The following is an 18683-nucleotide window of genomic DNA, read 5'->3' on the forward strand; positions in this document are numbered from 1 at the left end:
ACTGACTTGGAATATGGTTCCCCGAGGCTACAGGCCTACAACGAGCAAAGCAACCGCACCACCCGCGAAGATGCCCTCGAGCAACTGGAGGAAGCCTGAGATGTGGCACCACTACATTCGGCCAAGTACCAGCAAGCCCTAAGGCACTATCAGGCCCGAAGCATTCGAAGTCGAGACCTGAAGGTAGGCGACCTAGTGCTGAGGCTAAGGCAGAGCAACAAGGGCCACCACAAGCTGACCCCGCCGTGGGAAGGACCGTACATCATCGCCCAAGTACTGAAGCCTAGGACCTACAAGCTAGCCAACGAGAAGGGTGAAATCCTCACCTACGCTTGGAACATAGAACAGCTACGTTGCTTTTACCCTTAAATTTCCAAGCATTGTATACATTGTTTCTCAAAATACAATTAAGAAACGTTCTTTAGTTGTTCTAATTCTTCGAGAAACCCCGCGAGCCCATCAAAGGCCTCGACATTACGATAACGTCACAAGGGAGACACAGCTCTGCTTTTGCAGAATGGAGCCTCCCTCGGGGGCTAGATGGGGGATTCCCCCCTAAGTCCCATGCACCATTTTTAGTCGTTTTTCGAAAAAAAATCCTACGCCAAAACTCTCTAGCACGCTCTGATGAATCGGTTGCGAAAAACCCAAGGACCGAAAGTCTGTCTCAGGGCCAGAAGGCTGGTAGAGTTGCGAGATAGCCTACGCCTCTAGGCTACGACACTCCCTCACCACCTTTCGCCCAAGGGGCGGCTTAGGTTCCAAGGGGGCTTTTTTTTGCAAAAGACATCTGATCAGAGACAATAGAGGGCAGAGGCTCGGAAATACAAGAAAAATGATTAAGAAGAACGATTACTTTAAAAAAGGCCTCAAAGGCCACAAGCGTCATGATACAAAGTTAATCCCTAGTCTATTTACATGGCCCCTCGGGCCTAGGTCAAGGCTCAGGGCCTTCGGCATCGGCGGACGGCGGGGGAGGGACCACCTCCTTTTCAAACAGCTTGGCCAGCGCTGTGCTAGGGCCCTTCGCCGCCTCCATCAGCTTCACGACCACCTCGTCGGCCTCCTCATCATCGTCGGGCAGGACGTTGCCATCGCTGATGGCTTGGAGGTCAACGCCAATGTAGTGCGAAGCGATGATGGCCAGCGCGCGCTTAACGCCCATATGCAGCGCCCCTCGGAGTCGCTCGCCCACTTGACCGCTCAACGCAATCAGGCGGCTCCCAAGAGAGCTTCCTGACTGGACCCCCCCGACTTCCAGGGCCTCGCAGGCGTTGCGGGTGGCGCTCTTCAGCGCATCATGCTCCCCAATCTCAGTTTCAAGCACCGCCTGCACTGCGGCGGAGGCCTTGGCTACCTGGGTGACCTCCTTCTCTAGCTCTACGCCAAATGCAACAGAACAAGGTTGAGCGCAAAGGAGTACAAGCCAAAACAAGGGTAGAAGTCTACGGAACTCACCCTCGGCCTTCCGCCCCCAGCGTCGGGCCTCGACCTGAGAGGCCTCGGCTTTCTCCTTCCAACACTGGGCCTTGGCCCGAGACGCCTTGGCCTTCTCCTTCAGGTGCTGGGCCTCGACCCGAGCAGCCTCGGCTGCCCTGGAAGCCTCTCTCCCTAGCTCTGCGTTACACCAGGGAGTTAGGGAGCGAACACAAGAAAAGCGAATAAAACGAGGGGAATAGGACTCACCCTTGGCCTTTCCCCTCCAGACCACAGCCTCGGTCCGGGAGGCCTTAGCCACCGTAAGGGCCTCATCCAAGGCGCCTTTTGTTAGCTGGTGCGCACTCTGCTCCACCTCTAGCTGCCCAGCAAGGACCTTGCCCGAGGCCGTGGCTTCTCCAGCCCAGGACCTGAAGGCGTCCCGCTCACCGGCCACGCGGGTTAGCTCCTCCTCCAACTCCTTGGCCCGCGCCGCCAAACGGGAGACCTGCTCCTAGGCCATAGCTGCCTTGACCTTTGCATCAGCACAACGAAGGCGGAGGTCCTCCACTTCCACGCTCTGCGCCACCAGAAGTTCGTTAGCGCCGGCAAGCAGGCCCTTCTACCGCTGGAGCTGGTCCCAGACGTCTCTCTCCCACCGGAGAAAGACTGACTTCCCGAGGGACTGGGTCTCAAGCTCCTAGGTAAGCAGAACTAGGGGCATTCACTATAAGAAAACTCGGAAAAAGACAACACTGCAAAAGAAAAAAAAGTGCAAACCTGGGCGACTCTAGGCAGATCGTCGGCCACCACAGACAGCGCCGTTGGTAGTGACCACTCTGCTAGCTGGCGGTATCGCTCGAAGGTGTCCCAGCACCTGCCCTCGGCCACGTCTTTGAGGGCAAACAGAGGCTCCCCCTCAGGGTCATCCTGGCTCTGCCACAGGACACGTGGGTGATCCCACCTGCGGGGCTCGGGTCAAACCCGCACGAGGGCCGAGCTTCCCTCGCCCGGAGATGGAACCGGCTGCTCCACGACATCGGCCACCTCGGCGTCGACCACCTCCTGTGCCCGAGAAGTATTGTCGAAGGAGATCGGATGGACCTCCACCTCTCGGGCACCCTCCCGCGACGACGGCGGGCCTTGAACCAAGGGTGCCACCGAGGCCTCCGCCGCCTTCATCTCCACTTCTTGGGCCGACAACCTCGCCGCAATCACATCGGCCTCGGTAGTCCTAGGAGCTTCGGCCTCTGCCATCATGGCCTTGGTGGTCCCGGGGGCTCCGGCCTCCGCCATCGTGGCCTCGGTGGTCGCGGGGGCTCCGGCCACCGCTGCTGCGACATCGGCAGTCCTAGGCGCCCTGGCCTCCGTCGCCTCAGCCTCCGAGACCCTGGGGACCTCGATCGTGGTGGCCTCGGCAACTGCGGGCACCTCGGCCCCATCCAACTCACGGGCCTCGCCATCGTGGGGCGGAGGCGCTCCCTCCCCCGTCTGTGTTGGGGCCACGCTGGTAGCCCCTCCTTGGGTGGCCGACTCCTTCGGGTCGGCCCTCGCCGATGCCATGCCACGTTGTAGGGTGGCCTGCGCCTCCGCCAGCTAGTGGGCAGTGGAGCCAGGGTTCACCTTGAGCACCTTAAGGGGCGCCAAGGTAGGCACCTCCGCGGGTCGCTTCCGGCTAAAGACAACACTTACAGGGTCAGCACGAGACAAAAGAACGAACGAGAAACGCGGCGGCTCCACCAAAAATACGCTTACCTCGAGCGGGGCTGCAACCGCTTTGGCACAGCGACCCTCATCTATAAAGGCGGCGGCGGCGGCAGGGGCACGGCCTCTGTATCTGTCGGCGCCGGCCGGTCCTCGACGGGCCCCGACACCCCCTCGGTCCTCTGCGGGGGCAGTTGCATCACCCCCGCCGCCACCTGCTCCACCATTGCCGTTGAGCCCACCGGGCTGACGGCACGCTTTCCCAGCGCCCGCGCCTCGGGCATGTCGGCCTCGGCCCCGAGGCGGGCGATTGCCGACCCCGGGACAGCTCCTCCTCCTCCCCCTGGGAGCGCTGGGCTGCTTGCCGACGCCCCGGGCACCGTCTCCCCGACGTCAGGGAGATGGTCTAGGGGACCCCGCCCCATCTCGACCTCGTCATCCCCGTCCGAGGCATACGTTGATAGCGACGGCGACGGGGACTCCTCCAACGGGAGACCATCCTTCCTTTGCTGCCGGTGGCGCTTATCCAGTTCCTCGCGCGCGAGGATCTTCTTCGTGCGCTTCGCCTCCTTGGCGTCCTTCCGCTTTTTCTATGCCTCGGCGTGCGCCCGATTGACCGCCCGCTGCCTCGCGTCCTCGGGAACGGGCAGCGGGGAGGCTCGCACGTCCCTCATCCCCTGCAGAAACGGCGGACACGGGTAAGGGAACAAGAAACAATGAAAAATGGGGAGGCATCGGGGGCTGCAGCGGCATGTGACTTACCAGTGAGAGGAACCCCCGCGATGGGTGCATCACGAAGGGGGTCAGGCCGCCGCCCCTTAGCTTCGCCTCCACCGTCTCTCTCACCCGGCGAAGAATTTCCTCGTTAGAAAGGGCGGAGGCAGACATCCGGATGCCCTCGATTGGCTCATCCGGCCTCATCTCGAACAGGCGCCACCGCCGACCCATCAGCGGCAGCACCCTCCGGTAGTGGAAGGCGGCCATGACCATAGCCGCAGTAAGGCCACGGTCTTGTAGCCTCTCTAGCCCCTCCAGGAGCGGCTGCAGCTTGGGCTGATTCTCCCTTGGGACGCCGTACTTCCACCTCTCCGGGCAGCTCCCCACGATCCGCTCGGTGTAGGGGGAAGTCCACCGTCGTCGTTGCGAAGATAGAACCAGCTCGTGTACCATCGGCGATTGGTCAACGCAAGCTGGGCCGGTATGTAGAGGTGCTGACGGTCCTGGCGCACTTGGAGAGTGCAGCCGCCGGCCCTCACCGCCTTCCTCATGCCCGATGTACCCGTCGGCTTGGTGGTGTGCCCCGCATGGAAGAGGTGGAGCCACAGCTCCCAATAGGGAGCAATCCCTAGATACCCCTCGCAGACAGCGACGAAAATGGCCGCCTACACGATGGAATTGGGGTTGAAATTGTGGAGCTCCACGCCGTAGTAGTGCGGGAGCGCCCGTATGAACCGGTCCGCCGGAAGGCCGAGGCCGCGCTCGTGAAAAGACACGAAGCTCATGACGTAACCGTCGCGAGGCCTCGGCTCCGGCTCGCCCGACGGAGCGATCCACTCCGGCCTGTTGGGGTCCGTAACTAGACGAAGAAGCCCGCCATCGACGAGCGACTGAAGCATCTCCATGGTGACGTCGGATGGACCCCAAGGGTCTGCCTCGATGACAACAATGTCGCCGGCCATGAGTGCGGTGGAGGGTTCGACTACGGCGGTAAGTCCCTCTCTCCCTCTCTCTCTCCGCCTCGCCTCTCTCCCTTCTTCCTCCCGGGGCTCTCTCCTCTAGCGACGGCTCAAAGACGACAAAGCTAATGCGGGCAAGGTAAGGAGGGGAGGGGCGAGGCTCATTGCATATTTATGTAGGATGAAGCTGAAATGGACGGGCGATGAAATTGGGGAAGTTTCCCTCAAATCCGGCGCGGTTAATCCCGATCCAATTTTACCGCCCACGTGCCCACCTTTTCCTCATTAATCATGGGAACAGTTACATCCCATCCGCTGACACCATGTCGTGTCTGATCACTGCAGCAGCAGGCGTCGTTCCGCCTCCCCAAGAAAATCGCCTCAAAAGGCGCGCCAGCCGTTGTCGAGCCGATGGGGGAGATATCCCCCACCCTATTCCTTTCAGAGGAAGGAACTAGGCGTCGAGCCCATTACGGTCCAGGGGTTCGAAGGCTGGGCCCCTAAGGGTTTCGACAGCCGCCCTAGGGCAACAGAGTTAGGGACGACGGCGGGCGAGCCCACACGGGGCCGAGGCCCAAGCAAGCGAAACGCTTGGGATGCCCTAAGTTGTGTCTGAGACCGGCAGGGAGGTCTCTGAATGGGATCCCACCATAGGGAGGCACCGAGCCACCGGGGCCCAGCGAACGGCCTCGGCACCCACTAGAGGAACCCTCTGATACTCTTGGAGTGCGTCTCTAGACCGCTAGCTGACCCCTAGCAAACGAGGCACGGGCCTCCACTTGGACTCACCCAATAATAGCTCGCCAGAAATGCCACCGCTCACGCCCATCGAGGGTAACTTGGCATATTCCACCCCTCCTTCCGAATGAAAAGGAAGCGCGAGGGTCGTACGAAAAGCCAAGGGAACCCTTGACGGCCCTCTTGCTCCATGCAGAGGCTAAGGGGCTCTTCCTGCAACCTTACCGAGACCCAGCGACCTAGGCTCGCATTCGAGGGGGCTCGGCAAAACAACCCCTCCTTCTGAGCGAAAAGGACGTGCGAGGGTCATTCAAAAAGCCAGGGGAACTCCTGATGGTCCTCTTGCTCTGTGCAGAGGCTAGAGAGCTCTTCCTGTAGATATGCCGAGACCCCGCGACCCAGGCTCGCACCCGAGGGGGGCTCGACAAAAAAACCCTCACGCGCGAGGGGCGTACAAAAAGCCAGGGGAACTCCTGATCGCCCTCTTGCTCCGTGTAGAGGCTCGGGGGCTCTCCCTGCAATTTTGCCGAGACCCAGTGACCCAGGCTCGCGCATGAGTGGGCTCAGCAAAAAACCCCTCCGTCCAAACAAAAAGGATGTGCGAGGGTCGAACAAAAAAGTCGAGGGGACCCCTGACCGCCCTCTCGCTCCGTGCGGAGGCCCGGGGGCTCCTCCTGCACCCAAGACAAAGACAAGCGACCCCAGCCCGCACTTGAAACTCGAGAAAAACGCGATAAAGGGCATCGAGCCCGTTACAGTCTAGGGGTTTGAAGGCTAGGCCCCTAAGGGTTTCGACAGCCGCCCCAGGGCAACAGAGTCAGGGACGACTATGGGCGAGCCCGTACGGAGCCAAGGCCCAAGCAAACAAAACGCTTGGGACGCTCTAAGTCGTGTCCGAGACCGGCAGGGAGGTCTCCGAATGGGATCCCACCGTAGGGAGGCACCGAGCCACCGGGGCCCAGCGAACGGCCCCGGCACCCACTAGAGAAACCCTCTGGTACTCTTGGAGTGCGTCTCTGGACCGCTAGCCGACCCCTAGCGAACAAGGCATGGGCCTACACTCGGACTTGCCCGATAACAGCTCGCCAAAAGTGTCACCGCTCGCGCCCACCGAGGGTAGCCTGGCATATTCCACCCCTCCTTCTGAGCAAAAAGGAAGCGCGAGGGTCGCACAAAAGGTCAGGAGGACTCCTGATCGCCCTCTCGCTCCGTGCAGAGGCTCGGGGGTTCTTCCTGCGATCTTGCCGAGGCCCCGCGACCCGAACTCGTACTTGTGGGCTCGGCAAATACGATAACATCCCTCGATCAACGTGAGAAAAAGACCCTGGAGGAATAAATCCACTCCCCCAGGGCCTCGGGGGCTACACCCGGCGGGTGCGCTCACACGCACCCACCGAGGCCTCAAAGTATGAAACACTATTTTGCCAGGAGCCACCGCTAGTCAAGCCTCGTCAAAACCTCAAGAAGAGCGCTCACACTCTCCCTGAGGCTCGGGGGCTACTATCGGGTACCATAAAACGGGGTACCCCGAGCGCATACCAAAAGAATCACTTAAACCCCATCAATAACAGAGCCAAAGGGTAAGCCATTTGTTAAACCCCGGCCTCATGCGAGCCCGCTAGCCCTCCACCCCGCTCCTGGCCTCGCATGGGAGGTCTCAGCGGCCTGCCAAACCTTCGCCTCACGTGAGGCCTTGCAAAGAGGGCCTCGACGGGGAACCGAATTTCCGTCTCGCCCGAGGCCTCGCGCGTAAAGCCTCGGACGAGACGTCGATTCTCCGCCTCGCTCGAAGCCGGCTCGGCAATAATCCGTCGCTTCCGCCTCGACCAGTCTCTCCGACAGCGCGTCGCGTCCCATTAATGCATCAACCACTCCCGCAATCTCAGCCGGACGACGGCTCGACACCGCAGAATGGCCGACGGGACGGGAAGTCACATCAACGCCATACTGACCAGGACCAGGCACGGCCAGGGTTACCGGCACTGTTTCGGTGCTGTGCCCACGATCAGCGCCTACACTACACTGTGCCACGTAACTCCCGCCCCGGAGACAACGCGGCATGGGGAGTCTAGTCCGGGTCACCATAGCCTCGGAATCAGCGTACGAGATCAACTGTTCCCTCCAAGCCTCGGCGATCTACATCAGGGTCTCGGCAATCTCGGGATTGACGTCTACCGAGACCCCCACGATGGTTTGGCCTCGGCCCCGACTGAGCCTCGGCTTCTCGCGCAGTCAATACACAGTGACCCGCACGCCGACCGTCACGTCCGCTTCGAGGTAACACTGGAGCTCCCACGACGCACAGGATCGGATGTGACCGGCGCATCGCCCCAGTACTTCGAGGACGAGACCACTCCGTCGCCCACGCCGCAACAGTAATAGGCTACAGGGCTCGGACATGCCGCCTCTATTCGCATGACGCTGTGTAGCTAGCGCATGTATCACCCTTGTCCCCCCCCCCTTCAAACTATAAAAGGGAGGGACCAGGGCCGTTTCTAGGAGAGGGGACGAACGTTGAGGCCTATGCCCACGAAGCGAACTCACGCATGAACACACAGACGAACGCTCGAGCTTCTCCGCTACCTGAGATCAACATCTCAAGCAATCCACGTCACTCCACGTAGAGACCTGGGGCTAGTTCCCTCTCTCGCCCTGCTGGTAACCCCTACTACGAGCACTTCGGTGCAAGGAATACAAGATCGACCTCTCAAACTGGATGTAGGGTGTTCATTACCTGAACCAGTATAAACCTTGTGTCTCTTTGCATCACCATCCGAGACTGGGAACACGCAGTACAAATTTACTAGTTGGTTGAGGGTCGGTCGGTCCAAAACACCACACTAGTACAGTGAAGGAATATTCAGTTCCTGCTAGGCTCTCGGCTGTGTGGAGGGCACAGGCTGGCATCTGCCGGGTGACGATGACGACCGGCAGCTAGTCGACAGATGGCGCAACTGGCAGTCTGCTGGTACAGTCACACTCGCACCTGCACATGTGCCGCCGTGGATAGGCTCGCGAATCGGTGGTTGCGGCGTTGACGGATTCTTCTTTGACGCTTCGTGTTGCGGGGACGTGCGGATAGGCAACAGGGCATTGACGTGCTGCAGATTTTGGTAAAGCACGTCGGCTGGGCTACGGACAGGGGCGGATCCAACGGGGGGAGCTCCCTACCCATACCGGAGTAGTGGAATACCTGTGGAGTACCCATAAATTTTTAGACAAAGTTCTATAGTGCAGGAGTGGCTGAAACTTAAGATCGAACAACAGTATTGTTCAGCCCCCTAAAATATTTCCTCGATCCGCCGCTGGCTACGGAATACACACTGGTTGGCCCAAGTAGAAGCCCACAATAAACCATTGTCTTAGCACAAGTGGTCGAGTGTCATCTACTGATCTTCTTTCTTCAGACGCGCTGTGATTGTGAAACAGAGGTTCCAATCAGCAATGGTGGACGTCAGCCACCCAGCTGGGGATTCGAGGGGTATCCATGCTGGAGCTGAGGTACGGCAAGCGCCATATCTTACTATACCGAGTCCTTCGTGCAGTATTATGTATTTAGGCCTTGTTCGTTTGTGTTGGATTGGCCTGTTCCAGGGCCCGTTTCGGGTGGATTGCTGCGACCCGTTTTCAATCCAGATGTAAATTGAAATGGTTGTTCGTTTTGGCCTGGCCTGGAAAGAAAACCGTCCCAGCTTGGCCTTTCCCCCACATTCCATGACCCGGATCAGATCCTCGTGTCTTACCCTCCGGATCCAAGCCTGGAGTCCCCGCGAGGCGACGGTGCAGTTGGCGCCGCAAAAGAGGCGACGGCGCGGCACAGCACCGACGACGACCATCTCTCATCCAACGACCACCCTCTCCGCCGCCTTCTCACCAGTAAGGCGTCGCCCCCCTCTTCCTTCCCCTCTCCGGTCCTCGTGTTTCTTATTCTTGACTTGAGGTGCACGTTGGTGGAACAACGATGGCACAGCTAGTCAGGCGAGCTACTGCTGCCGGTGAGGATGCTCGGAGGTGGGGCTTTAATTTGTGTGGGCCGCTCCTGGGAGGGATGGAATCATGGGTCGGTCGACCGGATCTGAGCTCGTAGTGTTGTAGCTACTAGCTTCTGGACTGTTGTAGCTTGGATGCTTCATCTAATTTTGGGGAAAAATAGAGAGCAGAGGGAGAAGTGTGAGCTGCTACTAAATTTGATTTCCTGAGTTATGGGGGTGCATTGATTGTGCACTACTCCTACTGGAGTGATCCATCTAGCTAGCTTTACCGGTTGATAGCCATGTTCTAAGATGGTTTTGCTGGTGCAGTGCATCATCAAGATTATATTCAGGCATATACACATACAGCAGTGTCTTCTGGAAACAACACTGTGCATCATCTCTTGGTTTGACCATATGCTCGCCTAGATGGTGTCTCCTTGTCGAAACAAAATACTCCCTCCATGCTAAAAAATGAAGTCGTTTTAGACAAGGCTTGGGTCAAACATTAGGAATATAAATCATGAATAACTTTTAAGTTGTTTAGTTTGGAAATGTGAAAACCATATGTATAGATTTGTCTTGAAAAATACTTTCACAAAAAATTACATATATCACTTTTTGATAAATATATTTATAAAAATAAGTAATCAATGTTATGCTTTGGAGACCGTGTCGCTGTCCAAAACGACTTCATTTTTTAGTATGGAAGGAGTACTAATGCATTATCTTGTTTTTTAGTATAAAAAATGCAACTACTTCGGTTGTCCTTCTGTTACTACTGGTAACGTTTCATACCATAGTTCCTGGTACCTCAAATATGAAACAATGGAATGTTCCTTGTCCTTCTGTTGAATGTTTTATTAGCACACAGTGTGGGTTAATCCATGCTTCATGTTCATTGTTAATCCATGCCGTGCTACTTATTAGCACACAGTGTGGGTTCAAATTTCTTGGCAATAGATGGCCATGTGCATTCTAGCAACTGAGACTGAGAACTTGGTTTTGGTTTCATACGCTGCTCATTATTCTGCATCTAGCAATGCATAACTGATGGTAAAGAACTAAAGATATATTAACCTGGACATTCTTATTGTTTCCTTACTGTCTAGTAGTATCATTGCATAGTATCATATTTCTATTTCCTTGCATAGTATCATTTTCCAGATTTGTCACTGTTTCTGGAACTGATGTTTAACTTTTTGTCTACCAGGCTTGAGTATGCAGGAGGTCTAAGGTCTATGGTGTTCACATAGAGTGCTTGTAACTTCTATAAGAGATTTTTGCTTCTGCCAGTTCAAACTCTATTTGTCTTGATCTAGACTGAAAGACTGAAAGCTGGATCGAGACTCTATTTTTGTTTGCTACTTGTGCTACTTCTCCATCATTTCAGTCCCTTGCTTTTCATGTATGTAGATAAATGTTTATCTATCAAGTTGCTGTCAAACAAGCTGCTAATGTATACTGTCAAGTTGCTGCCAAACAAGTGACCTTGATTTGTTGTCAAACAAGTGTTTACGTCAAGTTGTAATTATTGTGTCTATTGAGTTCCTCTTTACAACCACAATGCTGCTTTTAATCAATAGGGAATGCTTAGAGAAAACCAGCCACAACCTGCAGTAGCAGTGGCTGTAAAGGGCAGCTAAACAGGAACGGAACCATGCAATCATTCCTGGTTGAAACGAATGGCAGTTGCACCAGCTCTGTGACAATTAATTCATGGTTGTGTATCTGGGCCTAGAACGAGTGACACACCTGAATCCACTGTATCCGGGCCTGGAAAGTTTTAGAGACAGGAACGGAACCCAAGCAAACGAACGAGGCCTTAGGAAGAATCTAAATAGATGAGAGAGAGATAGTGAGTCCTTCGTGTAGTATATGGGTGTGTGGGTGTGTTTGGACCGGTTACAATCGGATCCTAGGTGAAGACAACCGAGAATCCCATTTAAATGTCCTTTATTGTTTTAGATTGTCTAGAAATGGAGCGGTCAAAACAATCATAATTGAGTTAGGAGCCGCGTTTTCTGTACCGCAGCCTTCCACTCGCGTTTTCCCATACGTTGGATGGATACGCGCATCCGGACGTTCATGCGTGCTGCTGCGCCTACCCATGTGCTGCTGCGCCACGCGCGTCCTCCAGCTACTACTGCTGCGTCCCATGCCTCCTCCTCCTCCCTGTTGCTTTTGCCTGGGAGAGCATGTGCGTGGGCTCGCCCAGCTGCATACGAGATAGAGAGAACATAGCGCGTGTACCCAGAGAGAGTAGTGTGCATGCCCCAATGCGAGAGAGATTTCAGTTGCATGCTAGAGAGATAAGGATCACAGCACGCGTACCTCAACGCAAGAGAGAGAGAGCAGCGCACGTGCCCCAACGTGGGAGAGAGGGAGGGAGCAGAACGCGCATGCATATGTGTTGAGTCGGTTGCATGCTCCACCGTGGGGGGGCCACGCCTAGTGGTGCAGGTGCGCCAAGTGCAACGTGTGCTTGCCCGCGAGTCAGAGCACGTGGAGAGCAGCACCTATTGTAACATATTGAAATAAGATGAAACATACGTTTACAACATATATGTATAACCACTGCAACATATGCAACATCCACATAACAACTCTTACGACGTACGTCTGAAATAGGTAAAACATTTGAAATATTCTTGCAATATACATGTATAGCCGCTGCAACATATGCAACATCCAGATAAAACAACTAAAACATTTGGAAAACACACTTGAAACATACATCTATAGCCATTGCAACATATGCAACGTCCAGATAAAACATATACAACATCCAAAATAAAACATATGAAACATACACCTGAAACACATACGCCGACGCGGAGCTCGATGCCCACGGTCACCGGTCACGGGAGCAGTAAATGGCGCATACAGATACAGTCCCATACTCCTCTCATGAACTCTCAGGGCTATTCTCTCTCTCTCTGCTCACCATGCACTCTCTAGTCATACCGCGCCGTATGCATCCCACTCTGAGCGAGTGGGTACATGTGCTCCGATCCCAAGAGCTGACCCACGGAAAGGACGAGTGTGGTCCCTGACTGCAACCACGCTCGCCTCTTTTTTTTCTTGTTTATCACACCGTGCGGGTCGGGTGCGGACGCACGTCTTCGACCAAGCATTACTGATTCACCACCACCGCTGCGCTAGACCGCTCCTCTTGTCCGCTTTCCCGCTGGCCCCGTGCGTACTCGTCTCAGTTGCTCCCCTGTCGCCCCGGCGGGCTCAGTTAGAGGCGACGCGATTCCCATCCGGCGTGCGCTTCCCTGCCGCCCTGCACTGGGCTCAGTTGGAGCTGCCCAGCTCCCCACTCCCCCGCAATCAGCTCCGAGCTACAGTGTTTCTACAGTGATATGCACAGTGACTATCAGGTGGAGCCGGAGCCGTCCGGAGTCGTGCCAAAGGGGGCCTCAGTCAGAGGCAGCGTGCACTGCTCCGCTCTAGACTCGGTTAGAACTGCTCTTCTCTCCGCTTGACTGAACAACACTGAGAGAAAGGCATGGGAGTTAGGATGGAATATCTCGAGCGGTAGAAGATGGACGAGGAAAGTCAATGGCAACGGAGGGTGGACTAAGAGGAAAAAGGGCACATGTGTCCTTTTACACTCCCGATTGCCATATAATTTGGATTGCTAAATATCTCTGATTCTCACACAAGAGATTTGTTAGACCACAGTTTATAAAAAATCATGATTAGATTAAAATCCATTCTGATAGTCCCAATCAAGGCCTATGTATTTAGTTTAGAATCTAAACAGAGGAGAGAGTGCGCTCACAAAGACGAGATTTACAAGGATAAGCTATTCTGGCGTCCCTCACATTTATGCATGAATTTCTTACACATTGTCTCTTAAAGTTACTAGCTCATGCATGAACATATTTTGATGGACTAGTAATATCAGACCCTTTAATGTGCTGGCTATATGTACAGAGGAAAACAATATTCAGCTACTACAGTTTTTTCTTGTGAAACCCTGTACAGAACAGATGCTTACATACATGAGCACACACTCATATCTATGAACGCATAGTCTCTTTCCTATGAGCACCTCCGAAGAACTGAGTTAGCCTTATAAATTAAGATAAATCCAAAAAATACGAACAGCCGTGTCAAAGTTAAGGACTGAGTCTGGATGAAAAGGTTCCACCACAACAAACCCAACCAGCTAAGCAATGCTTATAGTTTGCAGCTGCTGGTTATGCTCGGCTGAACTACTTGCGGCTGAAGCTACAACAACCGCTAGTCTAAGGCCCTGTTTGGTTTCTATAGGCGCTTCTAAAATTCCTGTCATATCGAATGTTTAGACATATGCATGGAGTATTAAATATAGACTAATTACAAAACTAATTACACAACTTGCGACTAATTTGCGAGACGAATCTTTTAAGCCTAATTAGTCTATGATTTAACAATGTGGTGCTACAGTAAACCTGTGCTAATGATAGATTAATTAGGCTTAAAAAATCGTCTCGCAAATTAGCCTCATCCATGTAATTGGTTTTATAATTAATCTATTTTTAATGCTCTTTACTAGTATCTAAATATTCATTATGACATGAATTTTAGGAGCGACTAAAGAACCCAACACCCCTTAATTTAGTGTAGCACTGATTTATGACAGTCGCCATCGCAGCCATAAATAGCGCAGTCTAGCAGACTGACTACACATTCCTTGGTTCTAGCAAAATCCAACTACTGCCCTATTTGATACAGGCAAAGCTATTTTTTTTTATTCAGCTCAATGAGTAGCTCTATCGGTTAAACTAAAGCTATTTTATAGATTCGTTTAGCAAAATAGCTTCATATGATAGATAAAAAAAAATAACTATAATACCTTTTGCTATTCTTATTATCATCTATTTTATTCCTCATGTCCATCCCCATGCTTCTTTTTCTTTCCGAAGCTATTCTTCTTCCCGATGTTCTTGCGCCCGCACCCGACGACCGTGCACCAGGAGCCCCAGCGGGCCCTCCTGTCGCCCATGAACCAAGGCAGTTGTGCCCTGGCGCTGGCGGCCCACACTCGCGCCCTGCAATTCAAGTTTTCAGTCTTTCCCCTTGGAGAAAAGGACGAGAAAAATGTCATGCTATACTAATACTACTTAGCCCGGCAGTGGCAGTGAAGTGAAGACGTTGCACCGGCAGACCGGACACGTCGGGTGGTGGTGCAGCCACTGGTCGATGCACTGCTGGTGGAACACGTGCAAGCACACCGGCAGCCTCTTCACCATCTCCCCCTTCTCGATCCCTCCTAGGCACACCGGGCACTCTGCCGACGTGCCGTCCGGCACCGCGCCGGCCTGCTGCTCGTACGCGTACGCAGCGGGTATGTTGCCGGCAGCAACAACTCTACCAGGTCCGCCAGGAAGCGGCGGCGCCTCCCTAGGAAACACGTTCCTGACCTGGCCCTGTCTCTGCACCACAATCTCCGGCAAATCGAAGCCACTATCGCCGTCGTCGCCAGCGGCGCTCCAGGCCCGGCGTATGCGCCCGCACGGCAGGCAGAACAGCACAACCACGCCACGCAGGCAACGCCCTAGACTGGACCACGGGAAGAACGTGACGCAGAAGACGGGGTACATGCTGGCGTTGATGCAGACAAGTAGCATGATGATGACGTGAGGTGCCTTCATGCCCCAGACGAGTGCTGGAGTGACTGGATTAAAGATGATAGAATTTCATTGTTGTCTTCGCCCGCGAAATGGTACAAGAGAGGTCCTAGTCCAAAGCTTATTGTACTTTTGCCAATAATAAAAATTCTCACTAGTGTAGCTCACCTTGTTCGGTTGTGGTTTGTTAATCCTGGTTCAAATCTTGAACTTGATTTGGGTGATCATATTGTTCTGGATTTATTATAGATTTACTGGTGTTATTCTTTTAGTGCTGTGCACTTTGTCAATCTCACGTTAAATTTATTTTAAAATTTATGGTTTTAATGACGTTATTCTTTTAGTGATAGATGACCACTACTACAGCTGGGCTTTTCAGAGGCGGTTGGCTTTTTCTATTCTGCTTCTACAAATCAGCGATTTGTAGAGGCGGTTCTCCAGTCGCCTCTAAATATTGGATTTTCAGAGGCTGCTGGAAATAGGAGTCACCTCTAGATATCGATTTGTAGAAGCATTTGGATTTTGAGCCGCCTCTACAAATCTTTGTCTAGAAATTATTACAAATTTAGACAAAAAAACAGGGAAAAAGCCAAAAAAATAGCAATTTTTTTAACCTCTTGAGACCATACTAGGCACCACTGGGATCTACAAAGTTGCATAACTTTTCAGTGTTGTCAACTACAAAGTTGCATAACTCTTTGAGATCTTGAACTTTTGTTTTGGTTGTTCCTCCATCCGAGATCATTGGAAAAATTCAAATTTATTGTGCAGCTCCTATTTTTAAAGGCGGCTGGAAATTTAGAGGTGGACGGAAACAGAGCTACCTCTAGAAATCGATTTCTTGAGGCAGCTGGAAACAACAACCGCCTCTACAAATGTAATTCTAAAGGCGGCTCGATTTGAGGCCACTATAGTCGTGACTATCAACACTTAGGCGCTTTTTCGAAGAACAAGTAGAAAGAGCATGCCGGGTATGTATTAATAGAGAAGTTTTACAAAAATTAATAAAATGACAAAGCAAAACCTCACGAAGGAGGCAACAACAAAAACTACCACTGCAAGAGACACAAAACCAATGATCCTCAGAAGCATCAGCTGTCAAATGTCACTTTGCACGTCAAGGAGACAAGCGATGTAAGCTAGAAGGGGGAGTAGGTTTCCACGACGATGCCTCCAAGGGAGAGAACGACATCCAAAGATGCCGTCAACGCCGAATGGGGAACCAAGGTTTTTCAACCTTACTCCTAGAGGGTAGGCGGGGGCCTCACGACAATGCCTCCAACAAGAGACGTGACACCAAAGGCGTCACCATTGTCGGCCAAAGCCAAGGGACTAGCAGAGCCTTCGCCCGACAACCCCGACACCCAAACACAAAGCAGCCACATCGTGGACGACCACAGCCAACAGCCGCCAGCAGGTGATCGCTGTGGCTCCGACGAGGTCACAGGCATGCGTGACCTGTCGCCGCCGCCATCCTACATGACACTGGCCACCGTGGAAAGCCACATCTTGTTCCTGCAGCATGGAAAGAGTGCCGCCAACACCATTCCACAAAGACACGCCACAAGCATGTATAGAAAAACAACGAGCATCCCCACAAGAGCCGCCATCATCAACGAGCTGCCATCTGCTAGTTGTCGTAGCGGCGGCGAGCCGGCCACTGGCAAGCGTGGCCGATCGCAACAGCGTCGGTCAACAGACTGCTGCCAACTAATAGAAACCAACCCACTGAAGATCGCTCCTGAAAGAAGCACGCCGCACACTATCCACTTGTGCCAAGCATCGCAACCGAACCCTTCCACTATACTCCATTGATTGTAGTAGTTGCGCAATGTTGCCACCAACGTAACCATTATACCTCACCAAGCACAGGAGCCACCGCAACCCCGACGAAACTGATCGTCGCAAAGCGAGACCAGTCACTGTGGCCACAGCCGCACCAAAGATGTTGCAGCGCCGGTCGAGAACTGTTGTCACCATGACTAAAACCCTTCACCACGGGATGCTCCAGGATGGAATGAGGTACCCTTGAGGAGCAGCCCCTCGCAGAGTTGCACCACCTCTGCCCCACCTCTGCCTCTGGGCCTGGCGGCCGGGGCTCTCCGCCAGAGCAGCAGCACCACCACTCGCCCATCCTTCCAACCACGGCCGTTGCCGCCGCCGTCGCCGAGCTCACAGAGAGCTAGCACCGCGCTGTTGCACACTTGCACAGACAACATTAGTAGGAGGCCAAGGGCTGGCCGCTGCTCGGGCATAGGCAGCCCTAGGCTCGGGCAGGAGCCTCGACGCCCCCACCTTCACCGAATCCGGCCACGGGCCTGAGCATTGCGTCTCCTCAGCCATATCCAAGAGGGGGCGCTGGATTTGGCTATAGGAGAACTGGAGCCGCCGGATCCGGCCGCCGGTGCCGTAGATCCTAGCTTTGGCCGCCGGAGTAGGCACCATCACCGCCAGAGAGAGGCACCATCAGGAGAGCCGCCATAGGAGGAAAGGAGGAGGGAAGGATGGAAGAAGTGCCCCGCCGCCACCATCCTCGCGGCTGCGTGGTCTCCGGCAGCACGCTCCGCGCGGCAGCGAGGAGGCACGAGGAGGGAGGGAGGAGGAGCTGGAGCTGGCATTGTTGCCACCCGTGTCGCTCGGACGGGGCGACACGGGGCCCGGGACTGAATGACTATTGGTTCATCTTGACTACTACTGCACACCGAGGCGCTTGTGATGACTAAATATTTTGAAGATGCTTATAAGGGTTTCGTAAGGCGCATGTGGTGACTTGTATTTCAGAGGTAGGTCGTATAGGGTATGTGCACGTTGAGTGTGCATGAATGTTTGCTTCTATACTGTATTTCACAAAAAAATAAATTCTCAAATGCATGTTATTGTAGGAATTATTCCCTCGTATCATTAAAACATGTCGTTTATGACACACACTCAGCGATCAAACTTGTAAAACTACAAGCATCAATATTTTAAAAATATAACTTATGTGTGTAGAATTGTATTCAAAATACATGCAAAATATAAAAAATTTAAAGGATATTAAGTTACACCTTCCACAAGAAAGTAACTGAAACAATCGATTCCAGGAGTGAGCAAAAATCAAATATAACAAATATTTTTTTTACTTGGGGAGTATTATTGTTTTTCTTTTCTATTACACCAGTTCTGTGTTCTCACTCAAGCTAGAATTTTATGAGACATAGACATTAAGTGTTCTTTGATACTTCTGACTAATAAAAAATATACTTAAATAAATTGTACATATTTTCTTTCGGTTCATTTTCAAACACAATAAGACATAGGCATAATAATAGATACTATATAGTCTCTATATAGTTATAATAATAGACACAATAAAACATTATGTTCGCACACAAGTTTTTTTTTCATAATAGTGATCAAATGTTAAATGACGCATATATCAGTGACTTCCAAATTATTTAATTTTTGAACTTGTAAATTATATGTGATGATTTGGATTCAAAAATATTAAAATGGAAAATCTTATAAATTCAAAAGGATTTGTTTTGAAAGAAAATAATGGTCAAATATATGAA

The 18683-nt window shown here is 52.9% G+C and overlaps 2 protein-coding genes across 2 annotated transcripts; both read right to left on the reverse strand.

Moving 5' to 3' along the window:
• Nucleotides 1-937: 937 nt before the first annotated feature.
• Nucleotides 938-2979, reverse strand: LOC136465465 (uncharacterized). Its single transcript, XM_066464185.1, has 2 exons — nt 2401-2979; nt 938-1378 (listed from the first exon to the last, which is right to left on the reverse strand). The coding sequence occupies exons 1-2, from the start codon at nt 2977-2979 to the stop codon at nt 938-940; spliced, it is 1020 nt and encodes a 339-aa protein (XP_066320282.1).
• An 11643-nt stretch (nt 2980-14622) lies between these two features.
• On the reverse strand, nt 14623-15153 carry LOC136465466 (putative RING-H2 finger protein ATL71). Its single transcript, XM_066464186.1, has one exon. The coding sequence runs from the start codon at nt 15151-15153 to the stop codon at nt 14623-14625; it is 531 nt and encodes a 176-aa protein (XP_066320283.1).
• Between the last annotated feature and the right edge of the window lie 3530 nt (nt 15154-18683).

Source organism: Miscanthus floridulus, chromosome 7 (assembly GCF_019320115.1).
Source record: "Miscanthus floridulus cultivar M001 chromosome 7, ASM1932011v1, whole genome shotgun sequence".
NCBI classification, from domain to species: Eukaryota; Viridiplantae; Streptophyta; class Magnoliopsida; order Poales; family Poaceae; genus Miscanthus; species Miscanthus floridulus.

Coding starts and splice junctions, on each gene's coding strand:
- LOC136465466 (XM_066464186.1), bottom strand. CDS start 15,153: ATGAAGGCACCTCACGTCATCATCATGCTACTTGTCTGCATCAACGCC.
- LOC136465465 (XM_066464185.1), bottom strand. CDS start 2,979: ATGGCATCGGCGAGGGCCGACCCGAAGGAGTCGGCCACCCAAGGAGGG. Junction 1,379..2,400: donor GAAGCTCGGCCCTCGTGCGG/GTTTGACCCGAG, acceptor TTTGGCGTAGAG/CTAGAGAAGGAGGTCACCCA.